Below are 26,856 nucleotides of genomic sequence, written 5' to 3' on the forward strand. Positions count from 1 at the left end.
TTATTAGTTCTCAAGCAATGGAATCTCCTACTACAAGGGTAAATCCTGGCAGATGTAGTGTGCCATTGCAAGTATTCCAAGAAAAATTAACTAGATACTAAGTCATGGGTTTTGCTTTTGGATAAGAAATTGAAGTTGAGTTAAAGGATCAATTGTTAACTAATGAAAACAAAAAAGTTAATGCTATTGAGCCAGGCTCTGTCCTGGTTTCTCAATATTCACATGTCCCCTGGAGAAGCTACTTGTGTAGCAGCTCAGGAAATAGAAGCACAGATAATTTACATAACTTGCTCAGAGTCAAAAAGCTACCAAGTACCAGAGCTATGACTTGAACCGAGGCAGTCTTGTTGTACTAACTACAATCAGTGTGTATGGAAATGTATATGTATATGTATGTGTATGTATAATAGTGTGTGTGTGTGTGTGTGTGTGTGTGTGTGTAATAGTAATAAAAGATTAGAACTAGTCGTCTGGAAGCCTGTGTTCTAGTCCTAGTTCTAGTACCTTAGCCCACCACTTAACATCTTTGAGCCTCTGATTATTTGTTAGCAATATGAGTAAAAATGACTAAGTAGGTCAGAGAGTTCTAGTCCTAGTTCTAGTACCTTAGCCCACCACTTAACATCTTTGAGCCTCTGATTATTTGTTAGCAATATGAGTAAAAATGACTAAGTAGGTCAGAGAGTTCCACTGTTCCTTCCAGCTCTGAAATTCTATGATGTTTGATTTTAAACACTCTACTCAAATCAACCCAACGTCAGTTAGCGTAGGTAGGGATTGCTAACAAGGGGGAAGGTGCCATGTTGTACCTGTGTGTTTCTATATCTGTAAATTTCATTCTAATAACATTTTTGTAAATATAATCATCATGATACTAAACCTTGTTATTTAGCTATTTTAATAAAAAGAATCCTATTTGTATTTTTATTTTTAAGATTTAATAGAATGCATGTTACAGATTCTGTTGACTGAACTATTGGAAGCCTGTGTTTTAAGCTCAGTATTAAGGCACTGATATGTCTCTGATGAGAATTTACCCCAATTTAATCTAATTTCAGCCTAGATTTCCTTTGAGTGAAGGGATCGGTTCACATTTTTAGCATTCCAAAATGATAAAGTTGTAACTATAACATTCTTATCAGTTGAATAAAAGCAATGCATTCGTGATAGTCTTACAGCGTCTGAGTTATGTCTGCTGGACTCAACCTATAAATTCACTTTATTTGATCCCCGAATTTTTATATGCATTGATTGATAAACCTGCATTTGAGTATAGATGAAATGTGAAAATGTTGAATGACAGGTTGTACCTGTTTCTGAAAAAGTTAGACTGCATTTTATATTAAAATATTTAGAAAACACCTCTTGTCATGTTCAAGGGATGAATGTTTTGAAACATGAATATAACCTAAAATACATTGTTTATATTAGAAAGTTCATAATTACTCTATTTAAACAGAAAAGTACTTACTACTGGGTACCTTTAATTAAATAGCTTATAGTATTGTTGGTATGATTGTGCTACAAAATAGGCCACTATGAGCTGCTGCCTCTTCTGTGATCAAGAAGCTATTTGTCAATTTTGGAAACTGCCAACAGGGCACCTGAGCTCAGACTGCACTGAAGAAGGAGCTGTAATACCCAGGAAGGCTCTATTTCTCTTGCTGTGGGAACCACCCCAAACCTGCTGTGATCTGTTTCAACAAAATGGATGCTTCTTGATTCTTAGGAAGCTAGCAGTTGTATGTTGGATTCTTTGCTAACACTTTCTTGTAAAAACAAACAGCTCCACAATCATGCACCTGCAAAAATAGCAGAGGAGCCTCCTTGCTTCACCTTCTGCTTATAGATGTTGTGTAAATGCCTCTGATGAGTGGAACTTAAATTATATTCAGAACCCTGGCTAAAAGAGAGTTTGAGAAATAGTGTTTGTAGCTGCCCAGGTCCAGAAGTTACAGTGGATGAAGGTTAGAATGATCCTTGAATTACAGTCTGCCGTATTCACCACAAATACATTAGGTAGGAGCAATTTTCCATAAAGCCCTATGCTCATATACTGCTATGTACATTTGAAAGTAGTATTTAAATGTGTGGTATGAATGAAAGAGGTAGTAAGAGGGCAAAATGAATGGAAAAGTACTTTATAGAGAGTGAGGGTGGGGCAAGTCATCTCCATTAGAGGACAAGAGATTGCATATGACAGTCTAGCTTCCCCCACATTTCCAGAACTTGACGGCTAAGGGTCTGCCATTGAAATCCTCTCTTAGGACAAAATATCTCAAAAGCAGCAACTGTTTAGCATGTACCTGCTTTTCCTGGTATATCTGAGTGAAGTAGCTGAATCAGGAATGATTAAGTAAACTCTTCAGGCAGCATGAACAAAAGCACAGTGCTAACAGCCCTGCAGTGGAAACTGAGTTGTTGCTCTTTTCTTAACACCCATGCTTCCATTCTAGAGCTGCAGACTATGATCACTGTTTTTAAACAGTAATGTGAGTATGTTCCTAAAAGGTCTAAATAGCAAAGGTTAAATATTCCAAACATATCCAAACCTATACATTGGGAAATGCATGTAAATTATGTGTGAAATTTCCTGCCATTACTTTTTCTTAATAGGTTTAATCTTTATTGTTGAAAGTATTACAGATGTGCCCCCCCCCCACAGTTGCCCCCACCACCCTATTCCCTTTCCTGCCACAGGCCTTCCCCACACTAACGTTAGTCCATGGGCTATGCATATAAATTCTTTGATTAATCTCTTTCCGCCCTCCCCCCCTTCTCTCTGAGATACATTAGTCTGTTGCATGTTTCAATGTCTCTGGATCTGTTTTGTTCATCAGTTTATTTTGTTCATTAGATTCCATATATAAGTGAGATCATGTGATACTTGTCTTTCTCTGGTTTATTTCGCTTAGCATAATATTCTCCAAGTCCATCCAAGCTGTCCCATTACTTTTAAGACACAAAAGGAACACTATTTTGATTATATATTTATTTGTGACTTAAGTATTCAGAGCAAGCAGGATAAATATTTTGTAGGTTTTTAAAGCTGAAATTTAGTGTTCAATAAAAAAAAAAAAAAATCAGTAAACAGTTTTGTGTTTTATTTATCCTGTTTGAATGAATAAGTGTATTTAGATACTGATTTTTATTCCCAATTTCAGAATTCACAACGTCTTCCAGATAAATATCGCAGTCATAAATTATTTGGCAGTGGCAAAGATCAAACAAGGAGTTGGTGGAGGGCTTTTTCCTTTCACCTCATGACCGAGGGATTCTTGGTAGAAGTTCCTGGGCATAACAGATTTACAAAGATTTGCACCCTTACAGAAAAGGTAAACAATGTGGAAGGCTACCTGTTTGATTTAATTTTTCTCACTATGCATTAAAAGATTCTTCTTGCATTCAATAGGGTAGAAATTGGCTTCGTAAAGCCAACATGGGATCTCCTCAGAGACTTGTCCTTCAAGCTAATGAAGAATTGTGTCCAAGGAAGTTTCATCGCAGGTTCATTTTTTTTTTTTTTTAACATTTGGGCTTTTTGTTTAAATGATTCAAATTATATTCAATTTACAGGCACCACACAGGTAAAATGGGTAAATATATCATTTTTGCATATAGTTTTTAGTCATTTGGGGGGTATGGGTCAGTGGGAGAAAGATAAATCATAGAACACTTGGTTGATAGGAAGTAATTGAGGATAGTATTGAGAAAGGTGCTTTCCCATTGATTAAAGAAGCAGCGTGGAGATCAGTGTTGAAGAATCCACATGCCATATTTCCTGCTTATGTGTAGAGGGTGGGAAAGGGGTACACCTGTTGCGTGTCTTTTTAGTACTTTCACATGTTATCACTCATTGATCAGGCTTTTAAAATGGAGATATAATTGACATAACATTGTTTAAGTATGAAGTGTACAGCATATTGGTTTGATACGTTTAACTACTGCAATATGATTACCACGGTAGCCTTAGCTAACACCTTTCTTTATAAGGTCACATAATTATTTGTTTTTGTGTTGAGAAAATTAAGATCTTAGCAGCTTTGAAGTTATAATATAGTATTGTTGACTATAATCACTATGTCCTGCATTAGATTATCATTTTTCTTTTAAACTTAAAAAACTTCAGTTTTAAACTTAACTTTAAAGAGCTTAAAACACTCCAGAGCTTTTTCTGGAAAAAAAAATCAGTTTTAAAAATCATCAGTTCTAAAAGTAATATAATCTCACCTGTCTTTCTGAGCATGGAGACACGATGATTAGATAATTACATTTTAATATTCACAATAATTGAACTTTGTTATTTTTCAGTTCTAAAACTGTGTCTTCAGGCACTGAACAGCATTTCTCTTATCAAGTACCAACTGAATTAACTGCAGAGAAGAAGGTTTGTTTTTATTAAAGAGGTGGTTCTTATTTATTTCCTTTTTTATTTAAAAATTTTATATTTTAATTCTCCTGTAATCAAAGAGGAAAATGCCATATATATCAAAATATAAAATTTGGAAAGAAGTGATATGAGCAGAATAAAATGTGCAATATATAATTTCTGGGGTTAATAGAACACTTAGAAGTATCTGAGAAAGTAACACTTTGATACTTTTAAACCTGTTTTATAACTCCTTTGTCTTGGAATTTATTTTTTTACATATTATGATACTTAGTGGATAGAAAAATAAGCCTGATTTCTAAATGATCTCATTAAAATTACACACACACACACACACACACACACACACACACACACACACACGCATGCACACATTCTTGCTTTGTTTTTAGATCTTGGATAACTATTACAGATTAAATACCCACAGGCAGACTTTAGAACACAGGTAGTAGAAAAACCTGCTGAATTAAATTTTTTAGTGAACTTTTTCTGCATTATTGAAGTTATGCAGAATGTAATTGAATCATTTTTGTAACTTGGGCTCTTGCTATATCTCAGATAATTCTTTTAATTATATATTTTCTATAGATTTGGGAGGAATGGGACATTATGTTGCATTTCTAACTGCTTTAGAACCCTAGAAGTTAATAATTCAAGAGCTTATTTTCAGGTAATTTATTTGATAACTTGGTTAGTCAGAGGAAAAATTGTCATTGTGAGATGTATCTTATTTTCTTCATATTTAAGTTTTTTGAAACTTCTAATTTTTTAAAATGGACTTTTTATGTTTAAAATCAGTCTAACTTGGAGAAGGTGTATTCCTACAAAGCACCTGATAAAATTTCTTCTGGGAGTAACGTTCCTACAGAAAGGTACAGCTCAATTTTCATTTTCTATACATCTCCCTCCCTCCCTCCCTCCCTCCCTCCCTCCCTCCCTCCCTCCCTCCCTCCCTCCCTCCCTCCTTTCCTTCTTTCTTGAGAAAGGCCTAGCAGATGTTTGACCATTTCACTGGCAGAAGGAAGTTAAATTATAAGATTCCAGTGTTGTAATTATTAAAGCGAACCTATAAAATGAGAGTAGTAATATTAATATAATAGCTGATACTTCTGGGTATTATTGTTTGTCATACTCTATGCTAAGAGCTAAGCATTTTATATCTAGTAGCTCATTTAATCCTTGCAACAACCTATGATTTAGCTATTATTATTTATCTTCATTTTATAGCTGAAGATACCAGTGGTTAAGAAATTAGCTAACTTACTTAGCAGCATACAGCTAATGCCAGAGCTGACTTTCAGATCTATATTTGTCAACCTCTAGCATCTAAACACTAATTACTTGTGTTTGTATGAAATACATATTATCTAAACACTAACTCATTGTATTTATGTGAAATATATGCTTCTACTCCCATTTTTAAAAAAGGGATTTGATGGCAACATAAAATGGTAGGTATTAGAGTTGGTAGAGAATAAAGGTGATGCACTACAGGTGTGGGCGAAAGTAGGTTTATAGTTGTGAGTATGCAAAACAGTTTATTCTTTTGTTGTTTATTAATCATTGTATTATTTTCCATATGAATGACTGTAAACCTACTTTTGCCCACCCTTATATTTTCAAGTTTAGTATTTGACTTGCTGACTTAATAAAAGTATGGAGAAAGTACAGAATTACAGGTCTTGATGAGATGTGCTGCTGGTAGAAATTGGTTTTCTCTCGTTTGCTGCCTGGTGCCTTTTATGCCATGTTGCTTGCTAATTGGGGGTTACTTATCCTTTTTAGGAGTCAACAGCAAAATTACTTCTTTTGGCTTATTTTTGTTTTTTTCATTTTGAAGAATATTGTGAATAATTTGATTAATCTCATACTGAAGATTAGTGATATCACATAAAGAATCATAGATTGTATCCCTCCTGGCAAAAAAAAAAAAAAAAAGTGTTACTGACTTCTGTATAGATAAGGAGTATTTTCTTTGAAAGCATTTAGTTGAGGAGGAGAAGGGGGCAGATGCTGTTCTTAAGTACACCAATTTTGAAATGAACTCAGATTACAGTTTTAATTTTACTATTGTGATGAATGTGTTTGACTACAAATGTTTAAAATCTAGGCTGTCATGTAAGCCACACTTGTCTTACTGGTATTGGAAGAATAGAAGTTAGTATAAGACTTGAAAAGACATTCCCATTTTGGGGTGAAATACAGAATGAACTTGGAGAAAGAAAAGCTTCTATTATTTATTTTCTTTCCAATATTTTAGCATCATGGTGCAGTCACCGGGAAAATATTACAACTCTTCAGAACCTGTTATTTCAGCTCAAGACCAGGAGATGCAGGTATGACTTCTGTAAAACAGCAGGTAGTTTTTGAGAGGATAGTTAGGATTCTATGCATGCTTGAAATTCTGTTGTCCGTATTTTCAAAATTGTTCTTTAGTCAAGAGTCTGAGACAGAGTTCGGTTTATTTTTCATCCTAAGGGAAATGTAATAGCTGAAGCTCTAAAAATGAAGGACTGGGTTCTTCTAAAAACCATTTAAAAAAATATTGAGTTGTTTCTTTGTTCTCTGTTCAGACTATATTATATGGCAAATTGCTAGAAGCTAGGCAGAAACATGCCAATAAATTGGATATTCCTCCAGCTATTCTGGCAACAAATAAGATACTGGTGGATATGGCCAAAATGAGGTAAACTATTTGTTTATGTTCTAACCTAATTTTCTTTTAATGTAGTAGATTTGTAAAACCTATCTTAAGTGATCATGACTATGGCTCCAGCTGTCACATCTGTTGGTGACTTCCAAATCTTCTGTGCTGCTACCAGTAAGCTCTTCACTGAGCTTTAGTCCCATGTTTCTGCATGAATAAAAGCCACATGTCTTCAGCAATCAGACCCAGTACACAGACAGTCTGTCATAGTCCACCAACACTCCATACATGGATTTCATGCTAATACCAAAGCTCTTCTTTCTGAACTCCTTATTTTCATTAGTCATACCATGATGTTCCCAATCACTCATGGTTAAAACATCTGATGCTATTTTCACTCCTCTAACCTATATCCCCTTCTTATTCTTATTTAAATAGTTTTTAGACTTTTTCACTTAAATGTTTCTTGTGTGTCTGTCTCTGCCTTCCTCCCTCCCTTAATATTGCCATGTTTGTTCAGACCATTACCCTTAGACTGTTGCAAAAGCCTGTTAACTAGTCACTCTTTCCTCAGCCTCTCTCTAGTCACTCTTTCCTCAGCCTCTCTCTCTTTCATCTGATGCATGACTACCAAGTTAATTTTTTTCATGTGTACTTCTGCTTAACTAGTTTCCCATTGTTTGAACCTCTTTAGCTTACAATTCAAGGCCCTCCACTTTTGGACTTAAACCTACTTTTCCATCTGAATCACAGAATTTTAAATGGTTTACCATTTGTCAAAGATCCCTTTTCAACTTCCATATACTTATTTATAATAGTGCTTCTGCCTTGTAGTTTCTTTGATTCCCCAAAACTCCTTTTAGGAAATTCTTCAAAATCTGGCTTTATTATTATTTTCTCCAAAAAGCCTTCCATGTTTGTATTAGCAAAGTAATTCCTCTCTCTGGAATTCATAAAGGACTTCTAAAATTAAATTTAAATTAAATTTAAATACAAATTTTAAAGATGCTTCTATGGTACTTATCACACAACGCTTTATTTTTTTGTTCTTAGTGACATACTTCTGTTATATTGTCTAGATTTCAAACTCTGAATAACAGTAATATATTCTTCATCTTTTTGTGTCTTTCAAAGAACCTAGCACAATGCCTACTAAATACTATGTGGTCAATACATATTCAGAAGAAGTTATTTCCAAAGAATAGTTGCTTGGTAATTTTGTTTGTCTTTTATGCCTCCTTTTAAAAAATTGTTGTTACAGAATAGCCATGGAGTTGTAAAGAATACCATAGGGAATATGGTATTAGGTGGTACTAGATTTATCAGAATGATCACTTTGTTGGTTATATAAATGTCTAATCACTATGTTGTACACCTGAAACTAGTATTATAATGTCTGTCAACTGTAATTGAAGATAAAATATTATTTAAAAAAGAGTTTATGTCACTAAATTTCATCCAAGAGATGTTTCATTAGTGCAGGATTTTCTAATATTACATAGTACTTATATCTTATAACAATTACTTCATTAAAAATAAATATTCTAAGACTACACTGTAATATTCAGTGAAGATATTTAATATCATTAGATTGGCATAGTTTAGAAAGAAGATGTTATACAGTCTCTTGGATATTGGATACAGTAAGAAATATTGAGTTAAAAGGCTAAAGTAGTTAGGTTTATTGTTACAGGTAAACATTTTATATAAATACTGCATGAGATTTTCTGAGTTGCTTAGCTGTCTCAGTGAGTGCCTCATAGTTTTTCTTTTCATGTCTATAAAAATAATAATAATGATAAGATCAGTAATAGAGTAAAACATTAGTCTATTTATGATAGTGGCCTGTTTACCAGTTAGTACTGTGTTTTTGTGGTGACGGTGGTGGTGGTGCTTTTATTCATAAATTACTAAAACAGCTAAGTATCAACTATGTTGTTGGAGTGATAATGTTTCAGCGATTTATTGACTTAAATCTTTTAAAAATGACAGACCTACTACAGTTGAAAATGTGACAAAGATCGATGGTGTTTCTGAAGGCAAGGCTACTATGTTGCCCCCTCTGTTGGAAGTCATCAAACACTTCTGTCAGATGAATAGTGTTCAGGTAAAATGAAAGAATAAACATTTTTCACGATTTCAGAAACACCCTTCAAAGGCAGCATTTTCTCCCTTTATTTCCATTTCCCACCAGATACTTAGAAAGTGAATTCAGATTGTTTCTACAGTAAGTTAGTTAATAAGAACATGTCAGTTACCTAGTTTTTAAGATGATACTAAAGTAGTTATCCAGGCTATTCATGTCTTTCTATTTTGTTGGGAGGTTTTATTTTTAAATTTGAATAAGAACTGTATTTTAGGTTGATAAATTATTTTACTTTCTAATGTAAGATAGACGTTAAAGCTGCAGAGTTGTCCTTGCTATCAGTTGTTAAGGGGCTCAGCCACTGCTTTTCTTACTGTTTGTTGTGTTCCCTAATTACTCTCCCCTGCCAGTCATGCTGTCTTTTGATATTAAGCAGGTTTCATGGCATTCTCTCCATCTTAATAGCGCTTTCTTCATGTCCTTTTATTTCTTCTTGCTCCACCATATATGACCATTTCCACAGAGTTGTGTGGGTTTTCTTCTTTAAACTCCACATGCAGACTCCAGCACCGGAGGTGACTGGATCCCATGTTAGAAATCTATCTCTAAGTAGAAAATTTCTGCTTTTTGTATGTAACATATTGCTCTTTTAATATAGATTATTTTAGGTAACTTAAATTTTTTTTTTTCATATGCTTATACAAGACATCATATGAAAATTCCTTATATTTCACAGTAGATGTTTTTAACAATGTGATAAAGAATACCATGCCAGTGGTAATTGAATATGTTTTTTTCTCTTTGGACACTTGATGGTAGGATCTTTTTTCATGAATTAGTGGTTTTATTTTGTAATGAATGAATTATCCCCCAAGCCCTCTTCAGAAGAGTAAATTGAAGTAGGGCAAAAAAAATCAGTGCTTCAAACGACAGGTATGAAACTCTTTTAAACCTTCTAGATAGAGAAAATGATTGTTAATTTCTGGTGGTTAGGAATTATGCCTGCACTATTGTACAAATTGAAACCATTTACTAAAGAAATAAATTTAACAAACTTTAGTGTTTACTAAGTGAGCTTTGCTATTCACCACTTTCATTAAGCTCTTAATATATTTAAAAACTCTGAAGCAAAACTTAAATACTGTCATAATACAAATAAAAAGTTATAAATATGAGGACTTGGGTATTAAACCCATTAGAATGGCCATTTAGGAAAAATAAGTTAAAATCACTTTGTAGAAATACATTTTATGAGAATTATGATGTTTTTAAAATGTCCAGCTACTTAAAAAATCCTAAGAAGACATAGATAACTATTTTTTTAACTATACATAAAAAGTAGATAGAAACCACATACTGTAGTCATCATGAAACCTGTAACAACTAATGTAAAAAGTTAAAGAGCCTAGTCCCTTGATGAATAATATTGGAATCATTTTGATAAGTTTATTTATCTTTGTGGTTCATTATATTACATATAAATACATGAGGAAGCATATGAGCTTTTATTTGGGAAAGAAATTTAATTTTGTATCTATATCCTATCATTTAGGAATTATAATTAAAAATTATATTAGTTGAATATTGGTTTACTCCTTGGTGAAAAATAGAAATGTTTCTGTTGACTTTTTCATCTATGTGGCATCATATATATGGTGCCTGATTTTAGAATTTGAATTATCTGACCCAAGGCAAAAAAAGTGTTTTCCAAACCTTTCTGGCATTTCTTCGTAAATCTTATTTTTAGGCATTTCTCCCTTTTTTTTCTTTTAAATGTCTTAATGAATCATATTTAAGAATTTACATAATGCTTCAAGAGCCATAGTTTGTATGTATCTTAAACTATATGTATGTAGTTGTGACATTTTCCCTTAAGATACTTTAGCAGAATTTGTGGTTATAGTTCCTAAATTTGAATATTAATTATTTTTATTCATTCATTTAATATTCACTTCCAGGGGTTTTAGGGGACTTAATATTTAGAGGCAGAATGGTCTACATTATAGTTCATTTTTTATTCCCTCTTATTGGCTAAAGGGAATTTCTAGTTCTACAACCATGTTTATTGTTACAAATATTTTATTAAAAACTATTCCCTCTAGCCTTATTTTGCCTTTTAAAATTAATATGTAAAAAAACAACAAACCCAAAACCTTTTTGGAGCTCCTCATAAAAAGGGAGTTTTTGTTCCTTAGAGATTTTATTTGTATTATTTTTTTCCCATTGCCTACTGATTATATTGATATTTCTGTCATCATATTGATATTATTAGTCATCATTTGTGCTACATTTAAAATTTTGTAGACGGACCTCTTTTCAAGTACAAAACCTCAAGAAGAACATGAGAAAAGTGTGGTGGCGAAAGACAAAGAAGCCTCACTTCCTCTGTCCACAGCCATCACATATTCTTTATTCCAGGAAAAGAAGATGTCTTTGGTAAGTGTTACACTCACATTCGAGGGAATTTTAAAATTTATCTAAGCACATGTTTTATCAGCTTTTCCATATCCAAAGTTGTTACTTGGGATAAATTTCTTCTAATCCTACAGTATTTTATATTGTTTCATTTTATACTTAATTTTGGAACAGAATGTCATTCTCTTTTCCTGCTCAGCCTACCTCTCAGTTAAGTAAAAACAGCAAGTATAGTTTGACCATGATTATCTTGTAGAGGTTACATCAGAGGGACTGATAAACACATTTATAGCTCAGGCATATTAGAGAAGCCATATTTTAAGACCATTTAAAAACACCAGATTAACAGTTAAAAAAACCATTAGTATATGTATTGATAAGAAATAATCTCCAAGATACATTAAGTAAAAAAAAAAAGATGTAGAGTAGTGTGAAAAACAAATAACATAAATGTGTTTGTGACACAGGCATGCTTGTGTGTTCACCAGACTTGCTTTTCACTCTATCTTCTAGTGCTGTTCTATTTTTTAACCATGCCTGATGCTCTTTGAAAAAAATCTAATTGCTGTGAAAAATAGCCACATTTAATGTTTCTTCACTGTTCTGGCATAAATCCTTAGGGCCTTTGAATATTTTTTTAATATACAAGGTGGGGCAAAAGTAGGCTTACAGTTGTGAGTACATGAAACACAGAGTTTATATTATATATTAATTATTGTATTATTTTCCATTTCAACAACTGTAAATCTCCTTTTGCCCCACCCTGTACAAACTAGAGAGTCTTAGTGGAATAAGGACAGATTGAGGCTTCCAGTGAAATTTAACTAACTTGAATTCCTATCCTCTCTGACAATAAATTGATTTAGAGCAAGCCAAATGGGCCAGTGCCTGGTTTTCTAGTCTGGGTCTTCATCCACTAGGCTGCATTACACACTTTTTATACTGGTTAAGGTCAAATATAAATAAGAATAAATAGTTCATAGCTTTTCTTAATTACTTAATAGATGTTCTAATTAGTCAAATTCCTTAATTAAAAGTACAGAATCCATTACACAGGAAACCAAATAATTCCAGTGTACCATATTTGAAACAAATTACATGATAAATAGGAATTTAAGTTCGCCTCTTAAATAGTAACTTAAGTGTACATGTTAAGTGTGCTTGTATATGCACAATTTGCCCCTACATGTATGGTATAACTGAATATAGTTTCTAAGAAAATTTGGGATAGCCTTCAAATTTTCTGAATAAAGTGCATGCTAATACTGAGCCACAATATGAGGTTTTATGTATTATATTACATACTCATGATTAAAAATGTCAAGAGAATCATATCTTCATTTATGTCTTTTGCAGTTATTTGGTTGTATATTATTGTGTAGTATTATGGTGTAATTATCTCTATTTCCCAGGAGTGAAAGACGGTCTTCTCAGTTAACCACAAAGTTAAACATGCCTAAGGACTAATTAATCAGAAGCAATAATACAATTAGTTTTAGGTAATTTGATGCCTGGTATCAAATAACTCTGATATTATGCACACATGGTGCACACTGTCGAGTAGAAAGGGTAGACATTTAATGAAAGTAATTTAAAACCTACCTTTGAAGGATGAAAATATTGCTTTAAAGGCTCTAGTTTATGGAAGTATCAACATTTACACAAATACAATCTAAATTCAGACTTTCAGGATGCATTAAAAGAGAGTATTATGAAATAATTTAGTGCTGAGTGACTAAACTCTTGGAGTGTTTGAAAGAATGTTATATCTAATACATATCTTAAATGGATTTGGAGCTACATTTGTTTAAAAGCCACAGAAATATGCAACATTGTCCTAAATTTAACAAAATTGATGTTTAATTCAATTCCAGGCACATGATTTATTTCAGGTATATAAATTATTGGATTAAAGGGTTATCTTCAAAGGTTGCGGCAGCTTTTAGACTGAACATAGAATGACTGCTTTCTGTCACTAATAGGTTTTCAAAGTGAATAATTACAAAGATGAGGATCGATGTCTTGGCTGATGCTGGGTGATCTTGTTGTATTTAATGTAATAATTGTAAAAAGTAGAATCTGTGGAGTTCTATAATGTAGGTCGTTTTAAAGAAATTGTTTATTAAAATCAAAATTATAAATGAAGGTTAAGTACATTGTTTCTCAGTGAACATTTATTACCTGAAGGTTTTGGACATGGTGTTTTCATACAGTGTAGTGGAGACTTTATAAAACTCACTGGTGGTTTTGCTGCTGTTTCTCCAGGAGAGCGTAGCTGAGAACAGGATCCTGCCTCTCGCAGCAGTTGGCATACACTTATCCCAAGCGATGAAAGCTGGCTACCCAGTCGATATGGAGCGAGCAGGCCTGACTCCAGAGGTTCAGAAGATTATTACTGATGTTATCCGAAACCCTCCCATCAACTCAGGTGATAACCGCCACCCTAGTCTGCAGCCTTAATGACTTGAGCCATTGAACCCGGATGAAGTAAACAAGCAACCCGCCAGTAGTTTTCATGTTAACATCAACCCTTTATGCTACTGTGAAAACTGTACTTTTGTAAGGATTTTTATTGTTCTAGAAAAACAATCTTTCCTCCCATTATTACTCGGGAAAGTCTGAGTCTGAGAAATTCTTGTTTTTCTTTCCAGCATCAGATGGCGACTCACACGCCCGTTCAGAAACAGTGCGCTCGCGACCTTTACCAGTTTCTACCTCAGCACTTGGGGCAAAAGCCCAGTTTTTTCCTATAGTCATTTGCCAAAATGTACTGACTCCTAGTTTTTCCCCAAATCTTTCTGATTCTTTGTTTTAGGTTTCACTTAAGTAGCCTTTTTTTTTTTTTTAAATCCTCCCTCGAGGATATTTTTTCCATTGCTTTTCAGAGAGTGTGAGGGGTGGGGAGAGAGAGAGAATCATCGACTGGTTGCCTCGCGCATGAGCCCTGACCAGGGCCGGGGGTCCAGTCCGCAGCTGAGGTACGTACGTGCCCTTGGCCGGAATTGAACCTGGGACCCTGCAGTCTGCAGTCGGACGCTCTAACCAGAGAGCCAGACTGCCAGGGCAGTAGCCTTTCTAATCATCACTGTGACCTTGAAGGGAGGGACCAAGTTCTCTAGGCCCTTATATAAGGGTTTCCTGTCTCACTTTGCTACAGAACCTCAACTGTGCTCACTTTGCTTACCCTGCATACATTTTTAAATGTATTTTTAAATTATGGTCCATTTTTTTTTACAGAAGTAAAGATGAGGTGCACTAGACGATTTCCCCTCCTAAATGTATCAATATAAACTGGCATGTTAATAACTCAATAAATCTGATAAGTTTACTCAGATTGTTAGACAGAGCAGTGGTCATACCAAAAGGCTTATCTCCAAAGCTGCAATGCAGATTTTTTTATTATCTCAAATTCTTTCCCACTTGGGAATAACTATATGATTTCCTCCAAACATTCGGAAATGAGAGGAATAAGATCATTTTTTAAAAGCACAATCAATACCAAGTTGATCAGAACAAAGATATGCAAGTCGCCTTAAAAGGCAGTGTTAATTCTAGGCTTGAGCAGGACTTGACTGAAGGTCTAAGAAAGAACACCTCCATCCCTTCCTTTGATCCACTGTGGAAGCACAGGAAGAGGAGACACAGGCAAGTTTTGGCAGTAGTCATCTAAGTAAATTCCAGGGAACTAAAGTTTTTCCCTTTACTGTACCATGCTAAAGTTGTACTGCCAGCTGTTTAGAAGAAAGAAATATGCAATTTCTAATCCTGGTCAATGAGACTTCAAGTATATTAAGGGCCTATCAAAAAGTTATGTCAAATTTTGTTCGATGAACCATCTTAACAACAAATTTTGTTTCTCTGTCACTTGGCATCGTTTGATCTTTCATGTAGATCTGCCTACAGGGAAAATATACACTGGCTGTGCTAATCTGCGTACTTATCTATGTGATAATTGTGAATTCATAATTGTAAATTAATAAATTGGCATTTTGTGAACTGGGTTAATTTGGATCTATTAAGGTTAAATTAGGTTTGTAATTCTGAAAGTGTGAGGGCCAGATTTTGGGCTGTGATAAAATATTCAAGGTAATTTAGCTGTGAAACATCTTATGAGCAAACTGAACAGCTCTCCTGGTCACATTCCAATCTTTCTAATTTTAGCAGCCATTTTACTAGAAATAAGACAGAGGAAGGAAAACAGTAGTCACTTTGTAGGGTTAGAATTGTGATTATATAATACCCCTCTCCAGTGTAAAGTGAAATAGTCAAAGGTTATTTTTTTCACACACACATACACACACATATGGTCTCTCAGAACTCAAGAGAAATGTGTGTCTGATAAGTTGTTGGATGGTAGGCAGTATTCTCTGGAAGGGGCAGTTTTTCCTATTGACAGTCATGTTTGCTATCATTTAGCTGCTTTCCTTAAACGCTGAAGACTGTTGGATGGTGTTAGCCTAGTCAGTAAGAGCAAAAACAGCTAATCTGTTTTGACAAGAGCAAAAACAGCTACTCTGTTTTGGCTCTTCCATTTCAGAGCTTTGTTACCTTGGGCAAATTACCCACTCTCCCTAAGCCTCAGTTTCCTCCTTTCTAAAACGGGGAGGAGTAATATGTCTTTGTTACAGAATTGTGAGAAATAATTAGATACTGCAGAGAGTGCTCTGGTGCTTGGTAAGTAGTTTGCCACCTGGATACACGGGTTTCCATCTGTGGATTCAACCAACTGCAGATTGAAAATATTGGAAAAAAAATTCTAGAAAGTTGATGCCTAAACAATACAGTATACTAACTATTTACATAGTATTTGCATTGCATTAGGCGTTACAAGTAATCTAGAGACGATTTAAAGTATATGGGAGGTTGTGTGTAGGTTATATGCAAATTCTGTGCCATTCTGTATAAGGGACTTGAGCGTGGGGTCCTGGAACCAATCCTCGGCCCATACCAGGAACAGCTAACTCTTTTATAAATGGTGGTGGTGGCAGTGATGGTGAACATGGTGATGACTGAAGAAGAAGATGGTAAGACATGATGGCTTCTTAAATATACCCTCTATGATTGCTTTAATACTCTATTCTTTTAGAAGCTAATTAAGAAAATATGAAGTTAGTAAATAAATACAGCAGAAGGGAAGTTTCAAAACTGTATATTTTACAAATAACTTCAATAATTCAGGCACATTATAATTATTTTTTTTTCAGGTATTGAATTCTTGGGCAAATATTCTTTAATGACATAAAATGGATGTTCCAATTTCACTTCATTATGGGCCAAGTATCGACAACATCTAGTTTATTTGGTAATGGAGAAGATTCGAGGGGCTGCAAATTTGCTTTCTAAATCACATAGTTATAAAGTTATAGAATTTTTGATTTGGAAAGGAAATTGGAAATCATTATATTTTCATTTTCCTACTCCCACCCTGTTTCAGAGAGAGCAATCTGAACCCTAGAGAGTTGCAAATTGTTTCAAATCCATGTCAAGGGTAATGACAGAGCAAGTTTTCCTTTTTACTATACCATGTCAAAGTTGTACTGCCGACTATTGAAAGGAAAGAAATATGCAGCTTCTAATCCTGATGGAGCATTGGGGTTTATAAACCTCTAATTGATGAGTAAAATAAATGTACCTAATTATATTCAATTTACTGTCCTTATATATCTAGTATTTTTAAATATTTTCTACTATATGTAGTATCTTCTACATTCTGAATTTAGAAATTTTAGTTTCTTATGTTACAACTTTTTAAATTGAGAAATATTAAAATCAGGCAGAATATATAAACATGAAAAATTCTCTACTTATAATTGCACAGCCTGGTTCAACAAATATCAGGGAGATGAGAAAAACACTTGTAATTATCAGTGACTAAAACATTAGTCTTTACTACTGTATACTTATTGCAAATAAATTTTCATTCAGAGATAAATATTAAATTGAAATTCCAAAGAACAATGTAGGATCCTTTTAAACACCTGTTTCATCTTTCTGTCAATATACTGTCTATAGGTTGTACATAAAATATGAAAAAGTATATTGTAGTTTACTGACAGAGCCAAAATTGAGGAAGTTATGATTGCAAAAACCATGAGCTCTAAATTTTACTTCTTTTGATTGTACATTTATAGCCTGTAAGACATTATTTGTTGATAAGGAATTTTACTTTTGAATTTGCTTTTTTCCTTGATAAGAACTATTTGTTCTTTCATTGCAGAAATGTGTTATAAATTATATTAAGAAATGAGGATATATATAGTATACTAATGATTCAGAGATATTATTTTTATCTTTACCTGTAGTTATGTTTTCTAACTCAGTGTTTTAATGAACAAGTTTGATTGGCATTTAAATTTCACACAATCCTGAATTGAGAGTTTTCTATATTTTATTATGGCATAAACTTATACCTAAAAATAGAGTGTTTGGTAAATTATGTCTAATTTGCTAAGTAGATTTTGACCTTGTAAATTAATATTTAAAGGAATTCTGTACCTTTTTATTTTTATAGTTTATCATATTTATATAATTTTAAGCTTCTTTTATGGAGTTGAGATTCTAACAATGCTTAATAATGAAGTAAGCAAGACATTTAATGAGGTGCCTGGATATTATTTTGAATAATTTCATTCTCCCATTCTTTGTGTGCATGTGCCTGGAAAATTAGGGATGGCTTCCAAAGGACCTGCCACAAAAGTAGGGGTAATATGATCTCTTTTAAAGCAATGAAGGAGTACAGCCAGTTTTTATTATTTCACTATTCAGCACTTACCTGCATGGAAAGTTAGGGCAGAGTAATATGCATCTTTAAAGCTAGATGCCACTTATTTGCATATGTATATTATAGGGTGACTTTTATTTGCATATGTGTATTATAGGATGACTTTAAGGTAAAAATATAGAAAGTACTTATGTATAAATAAATATATGAATTTTCTAATTATATCTTGAAGTTATAATTATGGTATAACAACTGTATATTTATTAAATCACTAATAGTGGTTTAATACCAAAGGCAAATGTATATATGTCATAATTTTATGAAAAGAAGACATTCTAATTTTAGAAATAAATTGTTTCAAATGGAATAAAATATCTTATTTGTTCTTTTCAAAATAATTAATTTAGTCAGTGATGCTATGGTAGGACAAGATTGTATGGCTGTATCCCAAAAAACTGGTTTCTAAATTTTACATTTACAATATGATGAAACTAGGATGTATAGTTAGGTCATCCAATATTTAAATATCCACAGAAAAAAAATGAATTTAGTACAATGTAGTGTATTCGTTGGCTAGAGTATGGGAAAATTTGAATGGTTTTTCTAGAGCAGCACTATCCAGAAAGGAATATAATGTGAACCACATATACAATTTTAAATTTTCTGCTATCTACATTTAAAAAGTAAAAGTAAACAGATGTGATGAATTTAATCATATAATTTAACCCAATGTATTAAAAATGCTGTCATTTCAACATTTAACGAACACAAAAATTGTTAATGAGACTTTTTTGTACTAAGGCTCTGAAATCAGGTATGTAGTTTATATTCACAGCGTTTCTCAATTCTGATGCTAAATTGATGAAGTGGTAAAAGTGGCAGAATTTCAGTGGCATTAGCGTGGTATAATGACCAAGGGACAGATAAAATTTTAGTTTGGTTGATAGATATGATAATCACATTGCTGATTTTTTTACATTTAGAGGTAATCTTATCTCTTCAAGGTTTAGATTATCATCAGTTTTACATTTTAAAACTTTAAAGTTAGAAACAATATATGCCAAATAATTAGATAGCCCACTGTCCTAACATCTATTAGCTGTGCTATCTTCTCTTCCTCTTTATTTATTTATTTTAATCTGCAGTTTTATTTGGGAAGCCCTGGAGTAGCAAGATAAGAACTTTGGAAGGAAGGAGAATGTAAACCTGAAAACTAGTAATTTAAGTTTATATTACTATTAATTTATATTACTCTTTTCAGAATGTCATTTAAAAATACTTGGTTTCTTTTTTTTTTTTTAATCTTCACCCAAGGCTATATTTTCATTGATTTGAGAGAGAGAGACATCAGAGTGAGAGAGAAACATGGATTGTTTGCCTCCCTAATGTAGCCTGACCAGGGATTGGACTGGAAACCCGAGTGTGTGCCCTGACTGGGAATTGAGCCCACAAACTTTTGGTGTACGGGATGATGCTCCAACCCACCGAGCCACCCAGCCAGGGCTAGAAATACTTGGTTTCTGATTGTCAATGTGAATTGGGTGTCAGAAATGCTGGATACCAGTTTTGTAAACCACATGAAGATGAGTGAATAGGTTCTAAACTACTTAGTTTTACCATATTCTGGAGAATTGCAGATGAATGTGATGTTGGGAGGAAGTACTCGAAGCATGAAGAGTGCTTTGTGGGTCGTGGTTACACAATTTGTAAAGGTGAAGAGACTGACACAGTCCAAATCAACTCTGTTAAATTACAAAAATGAAAAATTCCTTGATTCTGAAAATAAGATATATCTCTGCCAGGAAACTCGTTTAGTTACTAATAGGCATTTACAGTAATTCAAGTGTTTTGTTATGCTACAGTATCCATCGAAAGGATCCTTTTATTGGCATCTTATTTATATAGGCATGATTAGCTTCTATTTTAAGAATAAATTATGTTCAAAAGATTAACTTATAATTGATATTTGGGATTTGAAGTGTACATAATTCTTTTAGAAACAATTTTGGGAATAGTGGCCTCGATTCTCAGTGTGAAATATAGTTTATGCAGTGTTGATGGCACTGACCTGATTTTGGATCTTGTAGTTAAAGGGTGTAGGTGGTACAGGAGCAAGAGACACATTTGAACCCATTTCCATTCTGTAGGACTAGCGGCATTTTAAAGAGGAACACCTTCGGCCACCTTCCTCCTTTTTTTCTCCAAAATATTTTACCATTTCTAGCTCATAGGTTTTCTCAAATGTTCTCTGTAATTTATTTTTAAATCTTATTTTTTCATCCTTTACAGAGTTGAATAAAATTAAACTCATTAGAATGTTTGTTCCTGAAAACATTGACACGTACCTTATCCATATGGCAATTGAGATCCTGGAAAAAGATTGTGACAACAGACTGTCATGCCAACCTTCATGTGATTCCAACAAAAAGAGATGTTTCCCCAACTCCGAAGCGAGCTGTTCAAGTTCTAAGAGAAGCAAGGGAGAAGTAGGCCCGGATACCAAGGTGTTAATTATATGTAGAATTTTCATAAAATGCCAGCTTGTTCAATTTGCATATTCTAACCCTTTGAATGCTATATTTTTTAAACTGTCATACATTCTGATGGAAGGTTACTTTTTGTGTGCTATATTTCTGATGCTTTTCATCACTCTGAGCTGAGAAAAGTGACTTTTTAAATGACAAAAGGTGAATATAGTCTTTTTAGCTTATTGTGTGGAATGTTAGTGTAATTTTTTTCTCTTCCTCATGTTATATAGCCTGGAAATTATCTTTCTTTTATAGGTGTAATTAAGGATATGACAGTTCATGTGATTAGTGACAATAAGAACAGATTCCCTTATAAATGCCTCCCCGGCTGGTTAGTGTTTCATTCTCTCATTCATCATGCTCTGTTGCTGTTATAGGGTCTCAGGTACAGGATAATTGTAGCTCATAGTCCTGAGCATATCTCAGTGCACTTTTGCATAATCAGAGAAAGACCATGAGTTAATATTATTTTAGATGACATGTTTTATTAAAACCAGTGCTTTGAAAATTATTTCTCTGTGTCTGGTGTGAGAAAAATGATATTCTTTGACAATGTGACTCTGTTAAGTGACTGTATAAATTTGAAAATTTGGCCTTTAATATCTTCCAGATCTAAAATGACATAACTCCATGATAAGTGTTTGTGAAAACTACTAATTAACTAAAAAATTATTTTAGTTCCTAGTTGATAAACTCAGCATGGTTGTAGGCGTTTGCTAATATTTATATTGGAGAATTAGGAACTCCATTTCAGTTCTTTCTGATGTAATCTTTATAGGCTTTCCAACAGTTAAACTCCTTATAGTTTCAGTTTCCTGAGGATACCTTTCAACTTTCTTTCGTTGTAAATGTAGATGATGAGATGATGAATTTTTGTTCTATCTAGTTCTATCTGTCTTAGTGCTGGGATTCAGAGGAATTAAACTATACTGCTGCTCTCCCATCTTCCCAGAATCCTCTTCTCCTGTATCACTTTATTACTTCTTATTTTTCTTGACTTCCTGAGAGAATTTCCTGCCCTGCCACTGAGTTTCAGTATAAATTAAAATATACAATATTACTTACAAACTATTTTAAGATACTCAGAAAAATGCTTTATGGGTAATATTATTGCAATCATTGTTAAAATTCAATACTTCAGAATAATAATTTTCTTTTTAAATTAAATTTATTGGGGTGACATTGGTTAATAAAGTTATATAGGTTTTAAGTGTACAATTCTATAATATATCATTTGTATATTGTATTGTATGTTCACCATCCCAAGTCACACCTCCTTCCATCACCATGTGTTTGACCCCTTTCCCCAGTGTTACATCCTTCCGTCCCCATTTCCCTCAGAACCACCGTACTGCTATCTGTGTCTGTGAGGTTTTGTTTTTGTTTTTCTTGTTTGTTCATTTGCTGCTTTTAGTTTAAATCCCCCATATAAGTGAAATAATATGGTTCTTGACTTTTTCCATCTGACTTATTTCACTTAGTGTGATATTCTTAAGATCCATCCGTGACAGTATTTCAGTAAGAATTTTCTTAAGCTTTGCTTTTTTAGGCATAGTGTTGTCCTAAGAAAATAGTACATGCTGTAACTATTTTGTGTGCCTTAAAAATATTAAAGATTGATGCAAAACATCTTGTGATTTTTCACTGAAGGTTAAGAGTCACAGAAATTCACTAACTTCTTGGAGTCAACCATCCAGTAATCCAGAAGTAGAAGATTTATTTACAGATTCTCACTTACAGGTAAAATTGATTTAGTAAAATAGTTTTTGTGACAAATACATTAGGCTTGAACACTAATCTGTTTATATATATCTTCGTGTTAGATGAAATTAAATACGAATATAACATACACTCTATTTGCTTACATATACATGTGCACATATAATCAGCAAATGAGTTAATGTTTTGTATCCTCAACTTAATGATGATAGTTTGTTATTAGAATTTAGAGTATCAAAAAGATGTAAATGTCACCTTAAAATGTTACTATGATTGCTGGGGATTTTAGTCTACTGATGGAGGAAGTCCTCTTGGACAGGCATTGTTCCTGTTCAGTGACCTAGACTTCATAATTAAAGTCTCCCCAGGTACTTATTGTTGAGACTCAAAAGACACTCAATATAAGTAAGTTTTCCTCCCCCTTTCTCAATGAAATAAGATCATTATTATAATTACAGGCAAAATGCTGAAGATCACATTCTATAGAAATGTTACAGAAGATAAAAGATGTTAAAGGATATTAGCTACCAGTTAAAGAATGTAATGAGTAAATCAGAATGTGTTTTGATATTTTGCATATAATCTCATTTAATTCTCCAAATAATCTAGTCATGTTATGTACTGTTATTTTCTGTGTGAAGAAATTGAGGCTTAAATAACATTCATAAGGTCATACACTTAGCAAGTGACTGACTCCATTAGAACTTAAACCTACTTCTGTCTGGTTTCAAAGTCCCTACTTATTTCATGGTATTTGGCTGCAACAAGACTTAGGGTTTCTTCCTCTGCTCTTACCGTTTAGATTTCACACTATTTAGGTTTCGTTATAATCTTACCCCTAATGCACTCAGGGTCCAGCTCTAATTGTAAGCACCTGTAGCTGTCTGTGTCTGCAAGGGGTGTTGATATTGAGGTCTTTAGGGAAGAATACATATTTGGGGCCCAATTTTATGTCCATCCAGATGCCTTTTATCTGTGCTACTTTATATCCCTAATATTTATTATTTCTAAGGCAAACATTGTAGTAAATCTAATAATCTCCTCTCCTGGTCATCTCTTCCCTGTGAGGAGACAAATACTTTGGAGGAAAGGTGATATCTTAACCAGGTTTTTTTAGCTTTTGCTGAAGTATGAGTAGTCCTACGCTGGATTTCTTTAATCTAGATGGAACAGTGAACAGTCTTTACCTTTTTAACTTTTATTATTCATTTTATTTTTCATCCTCACCCAAAGCTATTACCTTTATTGATTTTTAGAGAGAAAGGGAGAAGGAGAGGGTAACATTGATGTGAGAGAGAAGCACTGATCAGTTGCCTCCTGCATGTGACCCACCTGGGGATCAAACCTGCCACCTGGGTATGTGCCCTGACCAGGAATTGAACCCACGACCTCCCAGTGTAGGGACAGCACTCAACCAACTGAGCCACACCCGCCAAGACACTTTCTACCTTTTTTTAATATAAGGTTTTAGAGTTTTCTGCCAAGGATCTTTTACTCCCCTCCATCCTTAAATATTTAAAAACCATTTTTAAACATAGAAAACATAATAAAATAGCAAGCAGTTAATGAAGAATATATAGATACAGTGTTCATTTTTGAAGTGGAATAAATTATACTTCTGTGCCTTAGGCTAACAGACATTAAAACTTAGATGAGGCCACCTTATCATAAAGCCCTTCATATAGTTCCAATAACTAAGCTAACTGTCGGGTTCCAAGGAGTACCAACAGTAGGGTGATTTCTCTGTCATGTTAGTTTGAAGACCAGATCCTCCAAGACAACACAAATTAATACCATTTTAGGCTTATGAAACACCTATTAAAACTTATTTTTTTCATGTGCAGATTATTTAGTATACAATCACTGCCTTTGGTTCTTAAAACATTTTTTTTCAGGGACTTTTAGGGTCCTGAGGCTTCATTTGGTGCACGGGCCCCTAAAATTGTGCAAAGTATTGTGCGTGGGTACATTTGTCTTTTTTTCTTGGAAGTGGATCTCCAGTTCTTAGCAGAGTCTCGAGTCTATGAAATGAAAAACAATTTTTAAAATTTATTCAGCAAATTTATTTGCATATCTGCTATGTCTCAATAACTCTGCAAGGTACTGATATGACTGAGCCACTCTTCTAGTCTGCCTACCATTATAGATATAGAAGTTATATGCTTTTTCAGATGCCTGATATAACTCTATAACTGTGTGTGTGTGTGTGTGTGTGTGTACGTGTGTGTGTGTACACACACACACACACACACACACACGCGCGCGCGTGCGCGCGCGCCCAGGCAGATATCTTCCTCAGAGCATTAAGTTCACCGTTTTGGTTATCTCAAAGCACATACACCATGGGACATAGACCTGAAATAAGTGAGTGTCTACACTGGAGTGTCTAAGAATACACAACAGGATGGCAAGTAAATTGCCTAAATTTTAGGCCCTAAAGCAGTGATACAGTGAATTTGTATCTCTTTTATTTATTTACTTTTTGATCCAGAAATAAATTTTATAGATCTCACTATTTTGTTTTATTTGGCAAGGGAAGGGTGGTAGTTGTATATTCAGTAATCTATGTTAGTTTTGTTTCTGACACCCATTTTCAACAGTACAAATATTTCCTTTTCTGTTTCTTCCCTATAGACTTCATCCGCAACCTCGAGGAGAAAATTGCCGGTTTGGTTTGCTGAAGGAAATGAGACCTTAGCTGATACCAGCAAGAAATCAATGGCCAAAACAAAACCGAAGGGTCTTTTTAGTTAAAATGGCAGCTGCCAGAAAAATTATGTTTGTCTTGCTGTACCATAAGAGAGGTGCTATATTTTATTTCTGAAAAGAGTGGGGAGTAATATTTGAGTTAAAAATTACTCTAATCACTAATCAGCTGGCATCTTAAAACAGCCTTGTGCAGTTCCCATAAAGCTGAGTCTTCTGAGGGAGTACGTTATAGAATGCTGACTCTTTAAGATTGCTTTAAGAAACTTGTATTGCCCTGTTTTCTAACCTCTATTTCAACAATATATTTGGAAAATGTACTGTGTGGTAATACGGTACAGATAACAGAGTGGTAGGTGAGCAGTGATGATGTGTATGTGATGTAAAACATTGCTATATTACCCAGATTCTGTCTTGTACATGAAGAAAACAGTGATTTTACACATTGTCTTTACTATCTTTAAACAATGCTTGTACACGTTGTTAAATGGTATTAGTGAACCAGAGCCGCGAAAATGAAACATTTTGGTTCCATGTAAATAGGAAAAAAGAAGACAACAAAGGAGACCATTTGCATTAGAAAATTGTATTTTCTACACTATTTCTATCATTTTTTAAATAATAAACTTTAAAAATGTTATTCATACTGACTTTTCTAACGAGATGGGCAGTGTTAATTTTTTTACATTATATAATGATTTTTATCAACATTTAGAAGATTTGCATAACTCAATGAACCAATATTTTCCAGATGATTAATACACGATCTTATAAAATCACGCATGGGTAAATGATCCATTTAGAGTTCACAATGGACCAAAGGATTTTAACACAGCAGAGTATGAAAAAATTCATTGGTATAGTTTCAGATTACACACCGGATGTAGTTTCAAAGAATAATGTCTTCAATTATCTGGAAATATTATTAAAATACTCCTCCCTTATTATTTTTATTGTTTGAGTTTTATACAGTTTAAAGCGTCTAGCAAGAAGCCATCAGTTTCTTTTAAAAAATTTTTACTAAATTTATTGGGGCGACACTGGTCAGTAACATTACATAGGTTTCAAATATACAATTCTATAATTCATCATCTGTACATTGCATTGCATTGTGTGTGATATAAAACTGAAAACAACAAATGAACAAGAAAGACTTCCTTTTGTTCCTTTGGCTCCTTTCCATGCTGGGAGTAACTAAAGGAACATTTTCTTCACTGGTTCAACACCACCCTCTACTGGTCGTTTTGGTAATTTCAGGTTATATGGTACACAGGGAAATGAGACCATTGGTTTCTGGTTTTGGTTTTAGGTATGTGGCTAATGCATCAGGATTTGAAGGGAGAGAGGTATTTACTCTGGGCCAGTTTCTGTGGACCACAGAGAAGCTGGAATCTGTTCGTTTATTTATAGAGCAGCAGGAATTTAAATCTAAGCCTGTTCTCTAGTTCCTAAGTGCTGGGCATAATAGGATTTACTTCTCTGTTGTCAACTGGGAATCTTCCTTTGAAAAAATTCCTTTGACCTGATTTGAGAACATTCTGTGGCTCCCTACAGTTCAGAAAGGAGCTTCTTAAACTTTTTTTTCTTTCCACCTACCCTACCCCCACAACATAGAGAACTCAATCCACAGTCTCATAGATGGCA

At 33.8% G+C, this 26,856-nt stretch overlaps 1 protein-coding gene across 8 annotated transcripts in view; it reads left to right on the forward strand.

Moving 5' to 3' along the window:
* WRN (WRN RecQ like helicase) overlaps window positions 1-26,365 on the forward strand; it is a 99,711-nt gene extending 73,346 nt beyond the window's left edge. For 3 of the 8 annotated variants that reach the window (XM_087814152.1, XM_016209082.2, XM_016209088.2), the window contains 13 exons: window positions 1,533-1,742; window positions 3,165-3,335; window positions 3,413-3,507; window positions 4,312-4,387; window positions 5,189-5,262; window positions 6,651-6,726; window positions 6,964-7,076; window positions 9,030-9,144; window positions 11,428-11,559; window positions 13,804-13,966; window positions 20,549-20,763; window positions 22,438-22,527; window positions 25,141-26,365. In XM_087814152.1, the coding sequence (XP_087670278.1) occupies window positions 1,533-1,742; window positions 3,165-3,335; window positions 3,413-3,507; window positions 4,312-4,387; window positions 5,189-5,262; window positions 6,651-6,726; window positions 6,964-7,076; window positions 9,030-9,144; window positions 11,428-11,559; window positions 13,804-13,966; window positions 20,549-20,763; window positions 22,438-22,527; window positions 25,141-25,260 (1,650 nt within the window). In that variant the 3' untranslated portion in view covers window positions 25,261-26,365. Of the gene's footprint in view, window positions 1-1,532; window positions 1,743-3,164; window positions 3,336-3,412; window positions 3,508-4,311; window positions 4,388-5,188; window positions 5,263-6,650; window positions 6,727-6,963; window positions 7,077-9,029; window positions 9,145-11,427; window positions 11,560-13,803; window positions 13,967-20,548; window positions 20,764-22,437; window positions 22,528-25,140 lie in introns of those variants that run through there. The other 5 variants (XM_087814153.1, XM_016209087.2, XM_016209084.2 and 2 more) reach the window with 4 other exon arrangements.
* The last annotated feature ends 491 nt before the right edge of the window (window positions 26,366-26,856 follow it).

The sequence above is a fragment of the Miniopterus natalensis genome, chromosome 2, assembly GCF_054644295.1.
Source record: "Miniopterus natalensis isolate mMinNat1 chromosome 2, mMinNat1.hap1, whole genome shotgun sequence".
Lineage (NCBI taxonomy): Eukaryota > Metazoa > Chordata > Mammalia > Chiroptera > Miniopteridae > Miniopterus > Miniopterus natalensis.